This window comes from Arachis hypogaea, chromosome 11 (assembly GCF_003086295.3).
Source record: "Arachis hypogaea cultivar Tifrunner chromosome 11, arahy.Tifrunner.gnm2.J5K5, whole genome shotgun sequence".
In the NCBI taxonomy this organism is placed as follows: Eukaryota; Viridiplantae; Streptophyta; class Magnoliopsida; order Fabales; family Fabaceae; genus Arachis; species Arachis hypogaea.
The window spans coordinates 1,366,999-1,389,421 of record NC_092046.1 but is presented as its reverse complement, the minus strand read 5'-3'; the positions used below and the strand labels follow the sequence as shown (position 1 = coordinate 1,389,421).

General features: G+C 28.8%; 5 protein-coding genes across 5 annotated transcripts; 1 reads left to right on the top strand and 4 right to left on the bottom strand.

Moving 5' to 3' along the window:
- Nucleotides 1-1,493: 1,493 nt before the first annotated feature.
- On the bottom strand, nucleotides 1,494-2,497 carry LOC112723718 (cytosolic sulfotransferase 12-like). The gene has a single exon (XM_025775168.3). The coding sequence runs from the start codon at nucleotides 2,487-2,489 to the stop codon at nucleotides 1,494-1,496; it is 996 nt and encodes a 331-aa protein (XP_025630953.1). The 5' UTR covers nucleotides 2,490-2,497.
- Nucleotides 2,498-4,369: 1,872 nt separating this feature from the next.
- LOC112719753 (cytosolic sulfotransferase 5) lies at nucleotides 4,370-5,389 on the bottom strand. Its single transcript, XM_072207812.1, has one exon. The coding sequence runs from the start codon at nucleotides 5,387-5,389 to the stop codon at nucleotides 4,370-4,372; it is 1,020 nt and encodes a 339-aa protein (XP_072063913.1).
- An 8,135-nt stretch (nucleotides 5,390-13,524) lies between these two features.
- Nucleotides 13,525-14,789, bottom strand: LOC112719751 (cytosolic sulfotransferase 12). Its single transcript, XM_025770433.2, has one exon. It carries the CDS (start codon nucleotides 14,696-14,698, stop codon nucleotides 13,679-13,681), a length of 1,020 nt encoding a protein of 339 aa, XP_025626218.1. The 5' UTR covers nucleotides 14,699-14,789; the 3' UTR covers nucleotides 13,525-13,678.
- A 2,039-nt stretch (nucleotides 14,790-16,828) lies between these two features.
- Nucleotides 16,829-17,857, bottom strand: LOC112719750 (cytosolic sulfotransferase 12). Its single transcript, XM_025770432.2, has one exon. It carries the CDS (start codon nucleotides 17,855-17,857, stop codon nucleotides 16,829-16,831), a length of 1,029 nt encoding a protein of 342 aa, XP_025626217.1.
- A 3,224-nt stretch (nucleotides 17,858-21,081) lies between these two features.
- LOC112719748 (cytosolic sulfotransferase 12-like) lies at nucleotides 21,082-22,370 on the top strand. The gene has a single exon (XM_025770430.3). The coding sequence runs from the start codon at nucleotides 21,221-21,223 to the stop codon at nucleotides 22,223-22,225; it is 1,005 nt and encodes a 334-aa protein (XP_025626215.1). The 5' UTR covers nucleotides 21,082-21,220; the 3' UTR covers nucleotides 22,226-22,370.
- Nucleotides 22,371-22,423: the final 53 nt, after the last annotated feature.

Sequence of the window (22,423 nt, the reverse complement as noted above, 5' to 3'; positions counted from 1 at the left end):
GGGGGGTGTTGTTTCCAGGGAAGAGGGGGAAAGGGGAAGGTCGCTGCTCCATGCCGCCGCCGCCGCTGTTCCTCGCTGTCACCACTGCTTCCTTGCCACTACTCTTTTCTTCCTCATCACACACACTAACGGCAAGAGAGGAGAGAGCAGAGTGAGAGAGAAAGAGAAGAGAGGAATGGAGCCGTTCTCGTCGCCACACCCCTTCCCTCGTCGTGATTTGCAGCGCCGCCAACCACCACAGCGCCCTCCTCGTCGCGATTTGCAGCCCGCCACCACCGCATCGCCGTTCTCGTCGCAATTCGCGGCGTCGCCACTACTACCGCATCACTTTCCACACAATCCACCACCAACACCGTAGCTCTCCTCCCCTCGCGATTCGCAGTTTACCGTCGTAGCCCCTCTTCCCCTACCATTGCCGCAGCCCTTCCCCTATAGTGTTGTTTCAATTTTTTATTCCTTTTTTCTTTAATTTTTCAGATTTAAAGGAAGGTGTTTTGCTTCTGTTTATTCTATTGTTGTTGTTGTTGATGCTTCTGGTTGCTTCTATTTATTTTTTTTATTCCATTGTTGTTGTTGATGCTTTGGTTGCTTCTGCTTCTGCTTGTTTCTGTTTTTACTTTTGCTTCTGGTTCTGTTTTTGTTGTTGCTCTGATTCCATTATCCATTATTATTGTTGTTGTCGTTCTGCTGGTTGTTGTTGTTTGATTGTTGTTATTTTGCTTCTGCTTTCTACTTTTGCTTTCTGCTTCTGCCTACTTCTGTTTTTGTGTTTGCTTGTGTCTCTGTGCTTCCGCTTCTGGTTAATTTTGGGAAAGAAGAGGGGAGGAGTATTTTCGTCCGAATGACGCTTTTAAAACTAAGTTAAACCTTCGGGACCATTTTGTAGCGAAAAAAAGGTTGGGGACAAAATAAATTTTCGGCCTCTATGTTAGAGACCAAAATTATACTTAACCCTTAAGTATATCTTTTTATTTCCGTATATTAAAAAAACATAATCAAAATATTCTTGTAATACTTTCTCTTCTTGTTTTTCTTTTCATACAAAACCTTAAACTATGACAATTAACTATCAACGCTATAAAATCAAAGAAAAATCATTCACATTGGTGATCGTTAATGACTTAGTTTGACTTGCATACTGAAATTAAACGTTATTGTTTCATTAAAATGTTAATTATTTGTGTCAAATTTAATAATGAGATAACATTAAATGTATTTAAAATTTTTTGGAATTAAAATAAAAAGTTTAAAACGTTAAATCCAAATTACCAACAAAAAACTAGTAAAAATAAAATAAATTCGCTTACATGGTCGTTGTCATAATATCATTTTAGATAATAACATATATAATTCACTTTATTTATTGAATCACATTTTAATTCAAATCACCTAGGATAAAATCAAGATAATAGAGATTCACTTATTCCAATGAAGAACCAAAATTAGACACACAATTAAGAACACTTAATATATATTACTTAATAATATTATATCTAGAATCTAAATCCATAATGTCCTAGCTTCTTTTCGGTAATAATATCAAGTTGTTCAATCATTTCAGCAGTGAGATAATTATTTGAATCTCCAACTTCGCCAAGTCGAAAAAAAGCTCTATGTTCTTCACCACTTGACAACTTTCCTTTCTTATTCACCTCCAAGTTGCTCAAGTTCTTGAAACTACATAGCTTCAAAATATCATCAATGACACCTTCATCTTCCTCTTCTTTTGAAAAGGGGCACCCAACAAACCTAGCAAGCTCTTTCAACACAAAGCTAGGGTTTTTCTTCATCTCTTCATATCTCATCAACATTATCTTCTTTGGCTGTTCCAAGCTTTCCTTCCAATACCCTAAAACATGATCCCAAAAGGGTCCACATAGGCTCACCCCATTACAAAACTTCTTGAATGAATCTTCAAGTGAGTTGGTGCTTGTACCTTCCATTTTAAGTTTGTTCGTGAAATGCCACAACGAAATAAAAGTGTCTTTAGGGTTTCTACAGAGATACAGTATCTTACAATCTGAATCGATCACTGATTTTGGCAACGAAACATAAGGAATATGTGTGGAAAAAAGCCTTGGTGAAGGGGTTGAATTTAGATTAGGTACTAAATCTTTATCGTTGTATAAATCAAGCTCTAAAAAGGGTACAAGAAAATGAGGGTTTTTAGTGAGCAAAGGGTGGTTTTGGAACATTTTAGGGTATTTGTGGCGGTTAAGCAATGCAAATGTCAATGCCTTAAGCCAAGTGGTACCTGATTTTGGAGTTGTAACAATGAGAATATCTGAGTTAAGAGCATTGAAGTGTTTTTGGCAAGACAATACTCCTTGCAATTGCCTAGTGATATGCCAAAACCCTTGGTATTGATGTAAGTGGTTTGCAAGCCAACCTTTTTCAATTGGCAAGGTTGCTATCAAATCCTTGCATTCTTGGGATACTTCACTCTCTTGTAAGTATTTTGGAATTGCATTATTGGGTTGAGATGACATGGTTTGAAAAAAGGGTTGGTTTGGTTTGGTTTCACTCACTAGCTCTCATGCATGTATATATAAGAGCAAAGAAATAAATTAATCTAACCAATATAATAATGTATGTATAGTGTGTGAAAGCTAGAAGCAACAGAGCAATGAGCATATGAATGAACATTAAAAACGAGATTTAATTTTAGAATGACATACATGTGTACAAGTGTTAAGTCCCACAATGATATAACAAAATAATATAACGTTGTTTTAAGTCCCTGACCTTTACAAAATTTGGACAGATCAGTCCTTCCGTCCAACTATCTCCATCAGGGACTGATCCATCCAAATACCTCCGTCAGGGACTAATCTGTCCAAATTTTGTGAAGGTCAGGGACTCAAAAGTATTTTTCAATGGTCAGAGACGAAAATGTCCACGGAACAAAAAGTCAGGAACATATTTATCCCTTTTTCTAGTTTTAATAATCTCAATTTCTTATGATTTAGTTTTGGGTTCTACTGTGTTCTTTTGTTAGTTTGGGCTAGTGGGTCAAGTTATGTTTTCTTTTTATCATTTATTTTATTTTTATTTTAGGCTTATGTTTTTTTTTTTTTTTGTTTAAGTAGCATTTTTTATTAGACTCAATGCACGTTTCCAGACCAAAACAAAAGACTCAATGCATGTTTTGTTATCCTTTTAGTCTTATACTTTGTTTATTCTTTTTGTGTTAAAATAAAAAAATAAAAAAATAAAATAAAAAACCAAATAAATAAAATAAAAATTAGATGGTATTTAGTATTTAATTTCACCTTTTATTGTTCTCTCTTTTTTCTTTATTTTTAGTCCCACTTGTAGAATTAAAGGTGAGAGATCACACTTTATTCTCTTAAGTATTAAAAAAACTGGAGACGATACATTCCCCGTAGACACCTATGTCAACCAAACAAAAGTTTTTATATATTTTGTCTTTAGTTACCTATCATCCCTGTAATTTAATTTGTAGTGTCGTTATGGTTTTGTTATTTAAAATGAAAATATAAATGTTATTTAAATTATAAAAGTTCACATGATATACCCAAAGTAATTGTTTTAAACATATATATTAAAAGTACAATAAAATTAAGTTTTCATCATTCTTTATGCATAATCAAACAGTTTTCGAATTCAAGACAGCTTTAAAAGTTCAATTTTCACAAATTAATAGTTCTACTCAATTTCCATAATAAAATTAGTAGCAGTTCCATTGACTTTATTAAAAAAATATAAAATCCCAACTATTATTATTAAAATAAATATTTTAATTAAAATATTATTACAAAAAATAACATAGCTAATATTTTTTATTTAAATTTATATAATTATTTTATAAATATATTTGTACTTTTTTATATAAATATCATGTTATATAAAATATTTTTTATTCATAATAATAATTGTAATTTTATAGCAAAGTACTTATATTGTCATATCCTAATAACTTAATTCTTTTTTATTATAATATAAAATGCTTCTATAAATATATTCAAAAAAAAAATATTTTTCTGTTCGTTTTTGTTTCTACTTTTTCTTCTTCATATAAAGAAGTATGTTTTTCGATCGATCTCACAAATAAACGACATCAAAAAAGTCGTTTTAGGCACGACCCAATCAATTAAGGTCAGGAACACATCGGTAAAAGAAGGAATTAAATTAAAATAGTGAGTAATGACACTATAAAATTATTGATCTGGATTAACATTAATACCATAATTTTTTTTTCATAATAATAATGTCTCATAACTTTGGCCGGGCATAGCATCATTCCACAATAATATATAGTAACGCTTCCTACTAATAATAAAAATAAACATTAGAAAGAAAATATTTATTTATTTATATCTCATAACATTATTATTACAACAATCATCTAAAATTGAATCCCATGTTCAGTCAATTTATTTGCAATAATATTGTTCAATTTTTCAACCATCTCTGTTGTGAGATAGTTTTTCCAATCTCCAACTTGGCCACGACGAAAAAACACATTGTTTTCTACTCCAAAAGGCATCTTTCCATTGGTGTTCACTTCCAAATTGCTCAAATTATCAAAACTACAAAGCTTTAAGATATCTTCCACCACTCCAAGAGCCTCTTCTTCTCTAGAAAAAGGAAACCCTAAAAATTCAGCTAGTTCTTTCAAAACAAGCAATGGATTCATTTTGATCTCTTCATACTTTATAAACATTATCTTCTTCTTATTTAAACTTTTCATACCTTGATTCCAATACCCTAACATGTGATCCCAAAAGGGTCCAGAAGCACTCACTCCTTTGCAAAACATCTCAAAAGCTTCTTCAAGTGAGAGGTTGTCTATGATTCCTTTTCGCACTTTGTTTGCAAAATGCCAATGTGAAATTAAAATATCTTTAGGATCTCTACAAAGGTATACTATTTTACAAGATGATTCCTTTACTGAATTCGGCAACGAGACATAGGAAAAATGAGTAGATATGATCCTTGGAGAAGAGGAGAATAATGATGATGACGACGACGACAAGTTAAGATTAGGAAGAAACTCATTATTGGAATTTAGGTCAAGCTCAAAAAAGGGTACAAGAGCATGAGGGCTATTATTGATCAAAGGGTGATTTTGGTAATTTGGATACTTACTTCTATTTACCAAGGAAAATGCTAATGCCTTAAGCCAAGTGGTGCCTGATTTTGGAATTGAAACAAGGAAGATATCATTGTCATTTGCATGAAAGTGCTTTTGAAGAGTTACTAGGGCTTGAAGGAGAAAAGGGTTGTACCAAAAGCCTTGGTATTGGTAAAGGTGTTTTTCTGTCCAACCATTTTCCATTGGCATGGTTGATACCAAATCCCTAAGTTCTTGGGGTAACTCATCTTGAACAAATTTGTGCAAAAGGGAGGGTTGATCTTCTGCCATGGTGCCTAAAATTTGTTTTAGGAAAGAAAAGCTTTATTTGATTATGGAGCTGGTGGATTTGATTTACATACTTGATGGGTATTTATAGATGTATTTATCATGTTATATATGTTTTTAACTCATAAATTGTGCTTGTTTATAAACACAGAATACTGAAATAGAGATACAGAGACATACAATTATGTTTGATAGATAAAACAAAAAGAAAGATATTATATTCAGAGATACTAAATTACTAATAAGAAAAATACTAAAAAAAAAAACTCAATTTATTTTTATTTTAGTAGACCTTTAAAATAAACCTTTCTTAAAACCCCATATGTTTTATATGATCGTCTGTGTTCTAAATAATAAGCCAATTATTATTGAATGTTATGGTCCCATTTTAGTTTCTCTTCGTAATAACAATGTCTAGTGCTCAATCATTTCAACAACTGTAACAAAGTTTCTCTATGGCCAGTGTTGCCACGACAAAGATATGGGAACACACAACTAAATTTAGCATGCTTTAAAAAAAAGAAAAAAAAATTGTCGGCAGAACCTGCCAAGAAAGAGAAAAATATAATAAAATGTTGGGAATAAGTAGTATGATCACAATCCAATCAATCACGTGTCAAATAATTTGTTATTGTTATTATATTAAAATGTTAATATAATAAAGTCCTTGATTAAATTTAGAGATTTATCATTGTGATAGTGATCATAATATTGAGAGATAAATCTTTTAATAATTTAATCTAAATTGTTCTTGGTTATAGGATTATTAAAAGGGACATTAATAATCCGGAAAGATCAATATATATATAATGGTCTTCATTGGATGAAGATTAATAGATCTCATTTATTAAATTATATATATAGATGGTGCATATAGAGATATATGACCATTGAATTGACTCACTTTGAGAATTCCTAATGGTTATAATTACCGCATATTTGTCAATAGGATATTCTCAAGATGAACATAGTAATAGAGTTTCCTTTGACCTGCGACTATCATAGTAATTAACAATGTATTTATTATACTTTGATTCCGGACACCTAATACCCTAGGGTACTAGTTGAATAGATATTGGGTATGATTTAAATACTTGTAGAATTACTGATTAGTCAATAAGGAATCCGTCAACTCTCGGTAAAGAGTTTGAGCTCTATGATTATAATGACTGAGATTAATAAAACCTTGGCCAAGGGGATTGAATGAATGAAGAAATGAGTTTCTTTAAGTCATTCACAGTTCATTATAATAATGATAACAAGTTAGAGTTTGACAATTAAACCATACTCTAAAGGTTAACCAAGAGCTAGAAAGATGGAAGGAATTATACTTTGTTCTTCTGAGGTTCTTAGTAAAAATACATTACTTCATACTATCGGGTCGTTGAGGAGTGTTGCTAGACGCCAACCTTGATTAGTAAATTTAGTATGACTAATTTACTACCCGCTTAGTATTGAACCTATGGGGTCACACACTAACGAGTGTTCTAATCTTTGCTGTAGAATTATTTAATTATTAATTTGATTTGATCAAATAAATAATTATATTAATTCAAATGGAATATTATTATATTTTTTGCTAGCACCAAGAATATAATAATAGTATGATAATTGAGAATATTATATGAGATTTGAGAATAATTAGTTATTCTATTTCTAAACTTGAATTCTAAATTTGGATGAGATCCTAACTGATTCTGTTTCAAATTGAGTTATGATATGATTCATAAATTTGAAAGATTCAAGTTTAAAATAACAAGATATGATTTAAATTTGAATTGAGAATCAAATTTAAAATCAGTAACAAATCTCATACTATATATATGTATGCCAAGAGTAAAGGAAAAAAAAAGAGACGAGAATAACAAGAGTTTTATTCCGTTACCTCTACACACATAAACGTATGTGAGTCTGATTCTTGGAGAAGAATTTTATGGCGTGCAAAGAATTGTAAGAGGTTTCTCAATTTAGATTAGATGTCCATTGGTCAAGGAGTTGACAGCAAAGGTTGGTCTCGGTGTGGATACGCATAGAGTCTTCGTACAATCGAAAAATAAAATTTTTACTAAAGCGCCTAAAAGTATTTAGATCTGATCTATATATTACTAGAATAAAATTTAAGTACAAAATAGATATTAAGGATTACTTTATTTTCTTCCGCTGCGTGTATTATGAACACATAGTAATCCTTCATAAAATAATGTTAAAAATTGAATATACATCATTATTTGGATTTTTATTTTTGATATGTCAATTAAATTTGTGTAATATGGAGAAATGAGGCTTTGATCTGTGTAATGCATAAATATGAAATTCATAACGGTGTTTATAGAAATCAGTAAAATCAATTTGAAAGAAATGGTTAATAACAATTTGTCAATGAGTTATAGTTCAAATGACATAGTCTCCCTATATTTAATTAAGAGGTTGCGAATTCAAGTCTCCTATCTTTAGTAAAATATATATATAACAATTTCAGTAAAGAGAGAGAAAGTGAAAGAAAAATCAAGAATAGTTGGATTATTGATTAACGGCTAGGATTACTGATTTTATAGTGTTAAGAGATTCTAAAAATCGTTAGTCACATTTTACTTTATTTTTTTGTTCCTTTCTGAAATTATTAGTGAGTTAGTCATGATTTTTTGTGATAATGATAACTTTTATATCACAGTGCATTACACTAAATTAATATAATATCACCGTATTACATCTTTTATTTTATAATAGAAAAAGTATGAGAAACCAATGAAATATTTATACAATATGTACAATAGAAGTTTAAAAAGTATTAGAGATATAATTATTAGTGTTACTTTTTTTCATTAGTTGAAACTTTTGGGATGAGTGGTATCATGATATGGTATTAGAGCGCTAAATACGAAAGGTCAAGAGCTTGATTCTTCGTGAATTCCAAAATCAGTTTAAATTTTTAGAAAGATGTTTATTATCCCTAATACTCGGATGGTTATTCTAAATAATATGAGGGATGTTCATTTTGTAACTCATCAATAATTCATTATAGTCCATTATCTTCCTAGCGGGATCTATATCCAAAAAAATCTGCCTCATTATTTATATATATATAAATTTGATCTCTTTTTATTCTAATAGAATCAGGTAATTATCTGCTTTAATAAAGTAAGTGTGGATTGGATATATATGAAATAAATATCAAGAGTATGTATGTGATGATTGAAAAATGAAAGAAAGTGGTGGTTAATATGTTTATATGAAGATTTTTTTTATGGTGTCTAATTTTTATATGTAGAATTTAAAAATAAAAGAGTGGGTTTTATTTTTTTTATTTTTATTTTTAAATAATTTAAGTAAAAAAAAATTAGATGTAAAAAAAGTTCCCTTATATAAAATAAAAAAAGTAAAAATAAATCTATATTTGTGAAAATTAAAAATGAATTAAATAAGACGTGATGTGTATCTATATAAATAAGATAAAGTATATTTTTTATTTTTAATATTTTTTAAAAATAAAAAAACTTTAGCATTTAATTTGTTTTAATTTTGTTCTTAACATTTTAAATATCATTTAATTATATACTTGATTTAATATTTGAGAATTTAACGTTTATTATTTTTATTATATTATATAATTAAGAAATACTAAAGTTATTTTATCTTAATTATACAAAAATTATTACTATAGTTTTTATCGAACCGAATAATTCTGTGGACCTCCATGGAACCAGAGACAGATGTATTCATAAGGGAGTGGGGACAACTGTCCCAGTAAAATTTCAAAAAATAGAAAGTAGTTCTTAATGAAATTATAAAATTGTCCCCACTATATAATTAATTTTGACCCCAGTTCAAAGTTCCAAATTCCTAACTCTTCTTCTTTCTTTCTCCCCAAATTCTTAACTACTTCAGCCTCCGTCCTCTAGCCTCCAGGCTCCAGAGTTACTACCGACCGCCACTCTGCGTCTCTGCCAGTGTGGCAGTGTCATTGGCTTCCTGCCGCTGATGTCGCTGTCATGTTCGGCATTTCTCCTGTGTAGCTCTGTTAGTTTCTCCTTGTATTGCCGCGATTATCCCGCGTGGCTCCGTCCTCCATCGGTTTATGCTTACATTGAAACGAATATCTGCTTGCTTAGTTGCTTCGTTGCTCAGTTAGTTAGTTACTTCATTCAGTTTATTACTCGCTCATTTGCTTTATTGTTTGATAATTGATAATTTGATATAGTTGGTTTAGTAATTGTGAATTTGGAATTGAATTTGTTTTAATGATGTAATTGATAATTTAGTTTTATTAATTTGTTTGTTAATTGTTTTTGTGTATTGAGTTATTTTGAATTAGGAATTTGGGATATTATTAGTTGTTGGCTCTGCGGTTGCTTGATGGAAATTAATTTTATTAATTGATCAATTTTGTATTTATAATTTTATATTGAACTTTTTTAGTTGTGTAGAATTGTGAATTAATTTTATTAATTAATTAATTTAGATTTATAATTTTATCCTATTAATAATGGAAAAATATTTTAAAAGAACTTCATTATTGAATATTGGATTCCAAAATAATTCATCGACCTCTTCTAATAAGATGAGGTTTTTAGAATTTGTAGTAGAGAGTCTCATAATAGATCCAGGACAACGACCAAAGATTTCAAGTTATCATCCGAATGACAGAGACAAAATTAGATGTGCATATTTGCAAAAAGGTCCTTATCAACTAAAGACTCATGATTTTTCGCAAACTACTTGTGGTTCTTCTTTTTAAAGATTTAATCCTAATTCGTTTGATGATTATGGCAATTGGTTAGAGTATAGTATATCAAAAGATTCTATTTTTTTTGTCTTTGTTGTTATCTTATGAAACCTGAGATTGAAGGTGGCGATGCTTTTGTAACCAATGACTTTTCAAATTGAAAAAAAAAAAAAGAGAGATTACAAACTCATATTGAGATTCATGATAGTGCTCATAATCAAGTTTTGAGAAAATGTGAAGCACTTATGAAGTCAAAATAACACATTAGTGCTGCTATTAAAAAACAATCTGAGCAAGCTAAAAAGAATTATCAAATTCACTTGATAGCCGCAATTGATTGTATTAGATTTTTTTTACGACAAGAATTAGCCTTTCGTGGTAATGATGAGACAGATGATTCAGTTAATCAAGGAAATTTTTTGGAACTTCTAAATTTTCTTGCACAACATAATGAAGAGATTGATCGTGCTTTCAAAAATGCTCGTGAAAATCTTAAACTAAGAGCACCCTCAATTCAAAAATACATTGTAACTTGTAAGAGCTATTGCAAGTGAAACGATAAAAGTTATTGTTAATGATCTTGGGGATAAATTGTTTGTTGTTTTGGTTGATGAAGCCCGCGACATTTCTATTAAGGAACAAATGTCAGTTTGTTTAAGGTATGTGAATAAAGAAGGGCAAGTTAAAGGAGAATTTTCTTGATCTTGTTCATGTTTCTAATACTAATATTTTATCTCTAAAATTAGCATTGGAGTCTAAATTTATCAAGAGTACGTGGCTAAGGATATGATGGTGCAAGTAATATGTAAGGAGAATTTAATGGTTTGAAAACTTTGATATTGAAAGAAAATTCTTATGATTTCTATGTACATTGCTTTGCCTACCAACTTCAGTTAGCCCTTGTAATGATTGCAAAAAAATAAGTTGAAATTACTTTACTTTTTAATGTGTTAACCAATTTGTGCAACATTGTTGGAGTTTCATGTAAACGAAGAGATATGCATCGTGATAGTCAAATGACTAAGACAATTGAAGCATTACAAAGTGAAAAATTTCTAGTAGACGTAGTTTGAATCAAGAAATAGCTTTGAAAAGAGTTGAAAACATTAGATGGGGTTCACACTATGAAACTATACTTAGATTAATTTCTTTGTTTACTTCTGTGGTCAATGTTCTTGAATATGTTGAGGAAAGTGAAAATAATTCAGAACAAAGAGCTGAAACATATCATTTATTGAATGTCATTCAATATTTTAAATTCATTTTCAACTTTCATTTGATAAAAAATATCTTGGAAGTTACTAATGAATTATCTCAAGCATTACAAAGAAATGATCAAGACATTGTAAATGCTATGGTATTGGTTAAAGTGTCTAAGCAACAGTTGCAAACTATAAGAGATGATGGTTGGTATCTTTTATTTGACGAAGTCTCATTATTTTGTGACAAACATAATATTACTGTTCCAAAAATGGATGATATATTTGTGTCACAAGAAAAATCAAAACGCAAAGCTCAAAAGATCTCAAATTTGCATTATTTTCAAGTTGAGATATTCTATCAAGTAGTCGACATACAACTTTAAGAACTCAACAATCATTTTACAGAGGTGAATACTGAATTGTTTCTTTGAATAACTTGTCTGAATCCAAGACACTCATTTGTTGTGTTCGATAAGGAGAAGTTGATCCAGTTAGCCAATTCTATCCATTAGAATTTTTTTCTACTCAACTTTTGGCACTTGATAGTCAACTTGAGAACTTTATATTAGATGTGTGTTCTGATGATCAATTCTCAAACTTAAATAGGATTGGTGCTCTTTCTCAAAAATTGGTTGAGACTCGAAAAAATATTATTTACCCATTAGTGTTTCTACTTTTGAAGTTAGCTTTAGTTTTGTGAACTTTTTCTGCTATGAACACCATAAAGAGTCGGCTTCGCAATCGTATGGGAAATGAATTTTTAAATGATTGTTTAATAACATATATATATATAGAAAGAAAGACATTTGATTGTATTCACAATGAAAAAATTATTCAATTTTTTTAAAATATGAAACCTAAAAGAATAAATTTTTAAATTATTTTTTTATTTTAAATCATTATTTTATTATTTTAATTTGTTAGTTAAAAAATTTGAAGAGTAATCATATTTTATAATACTGTAGTATAATTATAAAAATTATTATTATACTACATATATTTTATTTCTATTAATAAAATTTTCTAGATCCGTCAATGCATGAAACTATATTTCCTTGTGTGAATGAAATTAAATTAAACTGGAAAAGAACGTCTCTAGGTCGTTAAAAATGAAGATGAAAACAAATTTTAGGATTTGAAGTAGGGAATGATTCGAGGCCTTATATTTCCATCACTAGTAAAAATTAGGGGTGTATATAGTTCGGTTCGATTTGAAAATTCGATCTGGACCTAAATATTTTAGGAGTTAGTTTGGTATGATTTTATTGGATTTAGAATTGGATACAGGTCTCAAAAATGGACTTGGTCATTATTTAGGACCGAGTCTGGATCAAGATGAACTCAATTTTATCTGGTCCATGTACATCCTAAGGAAACTAAAAAAAGTATATATGAAATGGAGCTCAGATCTGCGACGGATTAGTAATTGACCTGTTGGGTTGGCAGATACCATGGGAAACAAAAAAAAAGTATATATGTTTTAAATTAATTCTAATATTATGTTATGTTAATTATAAACTTATTATTTTATTTTTAATCACACTTGTTGAATTAGAAAATAGATCAAAGAAGTATCAAATTAGAATTTATAGACAAATTCAAGTTCAAATATGAATATCAACTTATCAGTAACAAGTTTCTTCTTTATAAATAAGTGTATCATAAATAAGTTATTTTATAAATAATTTTTTTATAAATTATTGTTAATTTTTTAAAGGCTTGATTTTCATCTGGTTTGAACTCGTTATAATTGTGGCTCGAAAATGTTTAGGTTTCATCGAGTCTAAAATCGAATTAGGGTCTAAAAAATAGATCCAGTATATATTAGAAACGGGTCTAAATTAAAACAAACTCGATTTCACTCAATGGATCCATGTACACTCCTACTAAAAATTTCCTGAAACAATCATAGTCTAATTCTTAGGAATATTAAAAGAAATTCCTAATAAATTGTCCTATTAAAACAAACACCTTGTTTTTTTTTATAATAAATAAACTTAATAATATTCTAAGAAATATAATTTCATAAATTTTTTTAACATTAAAACAAATGCTCATTTAATATTAAATTACAAGTGGCTAGCATGCATTTAACATTAGAATTGAAGTTAGTTAAAATTCTTTAGATTATTGTTGTATAGCTGACTCATCAAATAGTATATATATATGTTTCTGTTAAAATTTTAATTTACCACATTAGTAGTCCTAAAGCATATAGAATAATAATACATAATATCATAATCATGTAATTACATGGGTAGCGGAAAAATCAAATGAATTATAAAAAAAAATTAAAATTTTACTGCATCAACGCTTCATTATATATACATTACAACAATCAACCAAAATAAGTACGCATAAAATAAATCATACCATGGTAAAATTCTCAAAATTTAGGCCATATTGAGAGAATTTCTTTAGAGTAATAGTGTTTATTTTCTCAACCATTTCTATTGTGAGAAAATTCTTCCCATCACCAATTTCACCACGGCGGAAGAAACTTTTGTTTTCTATATCAAAACCAAACATTGATATTTTTCCTTTTTTATTCGCCTCCAAATTTCTCAAGTTATCAAAACTACACAACTCTAAGATATCATCAAGCATGCCACTATCCAACTCTTGTTTGGAAAATGGAAACCCTAAAAATTCAGCTAATTTTTTCAAAACCAAAGTAGGATGCAATTTCATTTGTTCATACCTTAGAAACATTATTTTTTCTGGCCTTTTAAAGCTTTCTTTCCAATACTCCAACACATGCTCCCAAAAGGGTCCATATAGATTCACTCCTCTACAAAACAACTCAAAAAATTCATCAAACGAGTTAGATCCTCTAATTTCCGGCATAAGCGTCTCCATAAATTTCCACATCGAAACAGATATATCTTTCGGATCTCTACACAGATACACTATCTTACAATTAGACTCTTTCGCCGATTTCGGCAACGAAACATAAGGAGCATGAATGGATAGTAGCCTTGGAGAGGGAAATTGGCTTAGATTTGAAACAATATACTTCTCATCATAGAATAGAGACTCTAAAAAGGGTACAAGAATATGAGGGTTGGTAACAAGCAAAGGATGATTTTTTTGTGTATGTGGATGTTTATTCCTATTAAGCAATGCAAAAGTCAAAGCCTTAAGCCAAGTGGTGCCTGATTTGGGAGTGGTAACAAGGATGATATCTTTGTCATTGGCTTCAAAGTGATTTTGACAAGATAAGATTCCTTGAAGAGCCCAAGATCCATACCAAAAGCCTTGGTATTGGTAGAGTTTGTATGTTGGCTCCATTGGCAAGGTTGACATCAAGTCCTTACACTCTTGCCTTAAGTCTTCATCTTTTAGGAGTTTGGGGAGATTGGAGGGTTCATCACTTGCTTCCTCCATTTTTGTATCATTAACTTTGTTGTTAGCCAGAGATTTTTTTATTTGAATATATGGTTATGTTTTATGGTGCACATTATTGTTGTCCATATTCATAGGACGGAATCTAAGTTTAATAGTATAGGCAAAAAAATAAAGTAAAAACTCAGGTACAGTCGACTTCACGTGAAGTTGATAGCTGAGAACCGTTAGATGAAAATTTAATCAAATCAGTTAAGTTATCTAACGGCTCTCAACTATCAACTTTACGTGAAGTTAACTACACCTGAATTTCCACCAAAAAATAAACTGACATTTTAAAAATCGAGTCGGTCATTAAATTGATAGAATTAAAAATTTCAAAAGTTTAATTGAGATTTAATTAGAATTAAACTGCTTATAATATAATAAAATAATATATTTTATATGTATAATATATAATATTTTATAAAAAAATATTTTTGTATTTTATTATTTTACACCAATAAAATATTTAAAAAATATACTGATTTGATTAATTAACTAATTTTTTGATCAATTTTTTAAAATTTTTTATCAATTTATTACCAATTTGTTTTTATTTGAATCGAATTGGTCTGATGATTGATTTTTGATTAATTTAATTAAATTAATTGATTTAATTTGATTTTTAAAATTACGAAATAAACCTGTTAAGACGTTTCTTTTATTTATTTATTTCTAATTATTTAAAATTTTTTGTTTACATTATTAAATAAAAATATTTTAAATATTATAAAATTAATTACTTTGTCAGCATGTTAAATAATTGCCCAAAATAATGAACTTTCCTTACAAATTTAATGATCCTAACAACCTTATCATGTCGGAGTGACACAGTTGAATTATGGTGATAGTTGTCATATCACTATCAATGTGGGGTTGCTGCAACTATTAAATATTAGAGTAACACTAGACAGACAAAAAAAAAAAAAATCAGAGTTTAATAAATATTTATTAATTATTATGATAATTAATAAATATTAAATAAAATAAATTATAATTTTTTTATTATTAAATGTTTTCGTAAATATTAATAAATGAAGAAAAATAAAATGATGCATACTACATTGGATTTATATAGTTTGAATCATTCACGACGATGATGGGATGATCAATGATGTACCCAAAATGAATTTTAGTATCTAGACACTAAATATGACCATTTTTTTTGTTAATTACGTATGAAACCGAATACTTTCAAGTTTTGTATATATTTAATATTACTAAAAATTTAATATATGTATAATTTAATATGTATTTTATATTAATAACTAATTTTAGTATTGAAATATAAATAATAAAGTATCAAAACAAAATATATAAAAAATGGTTACATTATTGGTGCTTTTTGGGTACATTATACTAGAGAAATCCAGAGATAACTACTAGATAGATATAAGAGAACATGCAGGATGACGTTAGTTGATTTTGATAATAGAATATGAAAAAATATTAAAAATAAAATATAAAAAATAAAAATATAAAAAAATATTTTTATATTTTATTTGATAATAAATTAAATATAAGATAAAATAAATAATAAAATATCTGATTTATTTTTATTTTTTTATATAAAATTAAATAAAAGAATAAATTATATTTTTATTCAATATTTTTTATTTTTTATAAAAATATATAATACATTAATTTAATATTTTAAAATATAATATTTTTATATCTATATCTTTACATGTTTGAAATTTGAAATGATTGAATTTTATATTTGTTTTAAAAAATTTGATATTTCTGCGGGTAAGATAGGGTAGGGTAAGGTTTAGAACTTTAAAGTGCGGGTAGGGTTAGAATTGAGAGATTCTCAACTCGCAGGTAGGGTATGGTAGAATTTTAATAAAATTTTCAATTCACGGGTAGGGTTAGGGTAGGTATCCCTACCGTACCCATTGCCAACCTTATTTGTAATGTTTATTTTTAGTGTTTTTGCTTTTAAAATTTTATTTTAAAAAAATATTTTTTTTTATCTTTTATTTTTTTTCCGTAAAATTATAAAAGTAAAAACATTAAAAATAAAACAAAAAATAAAAACACAAGAAGTTCTTGAATTTCTTAATTTTCCACATTTTACAATAGCATCGAACAACTTAATGTTATTGCTATACTAGCGTATAATAAAAGCTAAAATCTTAATCCATGTTTAACCAATTTATTTTCTGTAATCTTATTCAATTGTCCAATCATTTCACTTGAGAGAAACTTTTCTCCATCACCAATTTCACCTCGGCGAAAGAAACTTTTGTTTTCAATATCAAGTAGTGGTGATATTCCGGTTTTGTTCACCTCCAAGTTACTCAAATTATCAAAACTACATAATTTCAAGATATCTTCAAGCATTCCTTCATCTAATTCTTCTTTGGAAAATGGGCACCCTATAAACTCAGCCAATTCTTTCAAAATTAAAGTAGGATGTAATTTCATTTGTTCATACCTTAGAAACTTAATTTTCTTTGGCCTTTCCAAGCTTTCTTTCCAATACCCTAATACATGCTCCCAAAATGGTCCACATGGACTCACTCCTTTACAAAATTGCTCAAAATACTCATCAAGTGATTTCTTTACCTGAGTTTCTGGCCTAAGTTTGTTTGCGAATTGCCACAACGAAATAAATGTGTCTTTCGGATCCCTACATAGATACACTATTTTACAACTCGACTCTTTCAGTGATTTCGGCAATGAAACATAAGCGAGATGAGTGGCAAATAATGATGATTTAATAAGGTTATTAGGGTTAATCTCTACTTTATCATCATCATAATTACCAAAGAGGTTGAGTTCTAAAAAGGGTACAAGAAGATGAGGGTTGGAAGTGAGCAAAGGGTGATTTTCATGTGTATTTGGATATGTGTTGCGGTTAAGTAATGAAAAAGTCAAAGCTTTAAGCCAAGTAGTACCTGATTTTGGAATGGTAGCAAGGATTATGATATCATTATTAATGTGATCATGGGATTGAAAATGTTTTTGACAAGATAGGAGGCCTTGAATCTGCCTAGGGTTGTACCAAAATCCTTGGTATTGGTAGACATGGTTTGCAACCCAACCTTGTTCCTTTGGCAATGTTGATATCATGTCTCTACATTCTTGGCTTAAGTCTTCATCATCTTGCAAGTGTTTTGGCACAAGAGAGGGTTGACCAAGCTGTGATGACATTTTTTTTATGATGTGCACACTATAGCTATATAGTTGTGTGGAATAGATAAAAGAATTTGATATGTCTAACTGAAATACACATGTTTATATATTCGTGAAAACTCGACTGCAGCCAATTTCATGTGAAGTTAATAGTTGAGAGTCGTTAAATGATTTGAATTATTTGATTAAATTTTCGTCTAACGACTCTCAATTATCAACTTTACGTAAAGTTGACTGCACCTGAGTTTATTCTACCTTATCTATATGTTTGAAAAATAATAAAATTAAGTTTAAAATAGTTAATTTTTTTAAGAGTAAATGTCCTTTTCGGTCCCTAACCATTTGTCCGATAGACTTCCCAACCCCTAAAAAATTTAAACACCCAAATCAGTCATCTACTTTGATATATGTACGTTCTAGTCCCTATCTACTTTGAGTAAATGCCCTTTCCAGTCCCTAACCAGGAACTGAAACGTACATATATCAAAATAAATATAGACCAATTTGGGTGTTTAGATTTTTTAGGGGGTATGAAGTCCATCAAACAAATAGTTAAGAATCGGAAAGGGCATTTACTCTTTTTTTAATTTTATATTCATTAATTATAAATATTTATATATATAAAATTATAAATATTAAATTAAATAAAGTAAGTTTATATTATTTCTACCTAGCATTACATTGTATATATAGGAATCACATCTTATGTAACTTTAATTAGGAATGTACAATAACATTTGGTCTTTAGTGGTGGTGGGTTTGTGGCCCTTATATTATTCCAGAAATAATAACGAGATATATTCGCCATTATTGGTGAGAATTTATGCAAAGGTGGAGAGATACATAAGAAAAAAAATTAATTAATTGGAATTTTCCCTCATTTTGTAAAAGAAATGATAATGAAATAAAATTGTTGATTATATATTGGTTAAAAATTTGTTGTCACCTAAACTTTCTTATCAAAACTTTCTCTTTTTATGGTGCACATTCTTGTAGGGTTCATCAAGTCGCTTCTTCTATTTACTTATTTTTTTTTAATTATTTTTGAAAGTTTTGTTTACATTATTAAATAAAAGTACGAATAAATAATGTATATTTTAAGATATTATAAAATTATTGTATAAGTAAAATAATTACTTTGTCGGCATGCTAAATTTTCAGTGCCCCAAAATAATGAACTTTAATTTCCTTACAAATTAAATGGTCCTAACTAGCTTAGCACAATGAAGGGACACAGTTGAATTATGGTGATAGTTGACTAACTTATCAATGTGAGGCTGCTGCAATTATTAAATATTAATGAAGAAAAATAAATTGATGGATAGTACATTGGGTTTATACAATTTTTTTTAGGTGGATACTTAAACGAAAATTTTATAATTTTTTTCATGTAAAAATATATTTTTTTTTATTTTTGGATGATAAATTGTATGGTTAAATTTTGATATTTATAAAAGTGTTATTTTTGTTTAAAATGTGACTAAATAAATAAATTACACTTTTAAACAAAACATCTTCATTGGAGTAATTATTTTTTTTTTATGGTATTTTTCATCAATCTGACAGTCTAAAATCTGACAGTCTAAAGACTAATTCGTCACAAATCGAAACCCCATTTAAAAATTTATTATTAACTAATAAATTATTACATGTACATATCGGAATTTGAACCCATCAACCCAATACAGTCGCGACAATGATGGGATGATGTACCCAACAAGAATTTTAGAATCCAGACCCTAAACATGAGGAATTTGAGAGAAAAAAGTGATAAGAATTTTGTTAATGAGTATTTTTAAAAATGTATTAATTATATACATAAAAAATATATTTTCAAGTTTTTTATATATTTAATATGAGAAAAATTCAAAGACAATAATTTTAACTTATATTGACCAATATTTTTGGTCAATGTTCAGTAATCCAATACTTTTAATATGAGAAAAATTAAATTGTGCTAGCTATATAATATTACTCATTTAATATTACTAAAAACATAAAATCTTATTATTTATTTGGTTTATATTTTAATTTTTATTTTTTCCAATGTTTCTTTTAGAAGATTTTTTTTTTAAGGAGAAAACAAAAAATATGATTATACTAATTTTCTTTTTCTATTTTTACATTTTCTTCGCACAATCTTAAAAGTAGTAAATAAAGTTTACAACTACTTCTTGTGACCTTATCCTTATAAATTTTCATTCTTAAACCATTGTTTTAGCAAGAGTCTTAGAAAAACCAAACCATAGATTTTCTCCTAAAGTGTATATACAGCAATTCATTAGCCAGAAATGAAGTTCCGATCTATGACAAATTAGTCTTTGGCTTGTCGGACTGAGAAATACCGTGGAAAACCAACAAAAAATGTTTGAACCAATGACGAGTTTTGAATAGTCTCCATTGTTACAGATAGTATAAAGGATAAAGTATTTTTTGTAGTTCCTAAATACATTTGAATTGAAAATCAAAATTTTAAAAATAAATTCTCCTTTTGAAAGACAAAAATCTTAACACGCCAAAATGTGGGGAAAAAGAATTAGAGCATATATAACAATGAAGCGAAAACATAATAGAAAATAAAAACAAAAACATTTTATCAAACTTTCTCCAAATTCTAACCTAAGCTTGTTTACAAAATGCTATGCTTAGGATCCTTACATACATATATAGATACACTATATCTACAATTTGACTCTTAAACCATGTTGTGCTTGATTTTTTTGGAAGGGTAACGGGGATGATAATATCATTTGTCTTTGGCATGAAAGTGGTTTAATTTTGACATATAATAGTGCTTGAAGGATTATTTGTGAGCCAACACCTTATGTTTGAGCAAGATATTCTTGTATTATTATGTGATGAAATTTGAATGAATAATCATAATAACACTGGAGAATATCAAGGAGAGATCTATCATAAAGAGGGGATGTTTTGTTATTATTTTCAGGAGGAGGTTGCTATTAGGAATTTATAGCCCTAATTTTTTTTTATTGATTGCTTATGTGAGTTTGCTATTTTGTTGATTTTTTTTAACCTAATCTAATCTTTTTATATCCAAGGCTTCTTTTCTTTTTTAGTTTGTCTATCTTTCTCTATCCTAAATAATTATCTATTTAAATAAAGTGATATATTAAAACATTAGTTGTCTAAATATAAATTATGTTTTATGTTTAATACATTGATAAATAGCAAATGCTCTTCCTATATAAGATTATCCAAATATAAATTGTCCATTTAAATAAAGTGATATATTAAAAGAATTATTTATCTAAATTTAATAAGATACAAATAGCAATACTAGTCCATATATAATGAGAGATGAAGGTGAACCTTAGAAACATCATCATACATGCATAAATTCAACCCTAGAGACTTATCAAAATGGCAATGGCTCAACTCTCTAATAATGTGATCAAATGTGTTGAAGAAGAAAAAGAAGAAGACTACTTATTAAGTAAAGAATGGAAGGGATTGGTATCAACCTTGCCAAAAGAACAAGGATGGCTTTCAAGGAACATATACAAATACCAAGGTTTTTGGTATGACACTAAGCACCTTCAAGGAGTCTTATCTGTCCAAAAACACTTTAAAGCCAAAGAAAAAGATATCATCCTTGTTACAACTCCCAAATCAGGATCAACTTGGATCAAAGCTTTAGCATTTGCATTGCTAAACCGCCACAAATATCCAAATGCTCAAAAGAATCATCCTTTGCTTACTAACAACCCTCATCTTCTTGTACCCTTTTTAGAGATTAGTCTCTATTCTAAAAAAGACTTTGTTCCTGACCTTGATTCAATTCCCTCTCCGAGATTATTCTCTACTCATCTTCCTTTTGTGTCTTTGCCAGAATCAGTTAAGAACGTAAATTGTAAGATAGTGTATCTTTGTAGAGATCCTAAAGATGTATTCGTTTCGCTATGGCATTTTACAAACAAACTCGGGCCAGAAACTAGGTCAATTGATGAATCGTTCAAGCAGTTTTGTAGGGGAGTAAGTCCGTTCGGACCGTTTTGGGAGCACGCATTAGGGTTTCAGAAAGAAAGCTTGAAAAGGTCGGACAAGATAATGATTCTAACATTTGAGAAAATGAAATTGCATCCTGCATTGGTTTTGAAAGAATTAGCTAAGTTTATAGGATGTCCATTTTCTAAAGAAGAGTTATCTAAGGGCATGGTGGATGATATCTTGAACTTATGTAGCTTTAATAACCTAAGCAATTTAGAGGTGAATAAGAATGGAAAATTACCAAATGGTGTAGAAGCCAAAGTTTTCTTCCGTCGTGGTAAAATTGGTGATTGGAAAAACTATCTCACGACTCAAAAGATTCAGAAATTGAACACAATTATTGAAAATACTTTGGCTAAACATGGGTTAACGTTTTAGCTTGCTTGGGTGAGGATATAATTAATTAATTATTGTTGCAATTGTTGTTGCATATTGAAACTTAATATAACCTAGGAATTTAAGTTTAGGGTTTAAGATTCTCCAGTGAGGCATATGTTAATTTGTCTTTGAAATACTCATTATGATGAAGCATCAATAGTGAATTAAATTTCCCTTATATTTTTCTTTTTGTGCCTT

Excerpts from the sequence above, each read along its gene's own strand:
- LOC112723718 (XM_025775168.3), bottom strand. The coding sequence starts at position 2,489 with ATGTCATCTCAACCCAATAATGCAATTCCAAAATACTTACAAGAGAGT.
- LOC112719753 (XM_072207812.1), bottom strand. The coding sequence starts at position 5,389 with ATGGCAGAAGATCAACCCTCCCTTTTGCACAAATTTGTTCAAGATGAG.
- LOC112719750 (XM_025770432.2), bottom strand. The coding sequence starts at position 17,857 with ATGTCATCACAGCTTGGTCAACCCTCTCTTGTGCCAAAACACTTGCAA.
- LOC112719751 (XM_025770433.2), bottom strand. The coding sequence starts at position 14,698 with ATGGAGGAAGCAAGTGATGAACCCTCCAATCTCCCCAAACTCCTAAAA.
- LOC112719748 (XM_025770430.3), top strand. The coding sequence starts at position 21,221 with ATGGCAATGGCTCAACTCTCTAATAATGTGATCAAATGTGTTGAAGAA.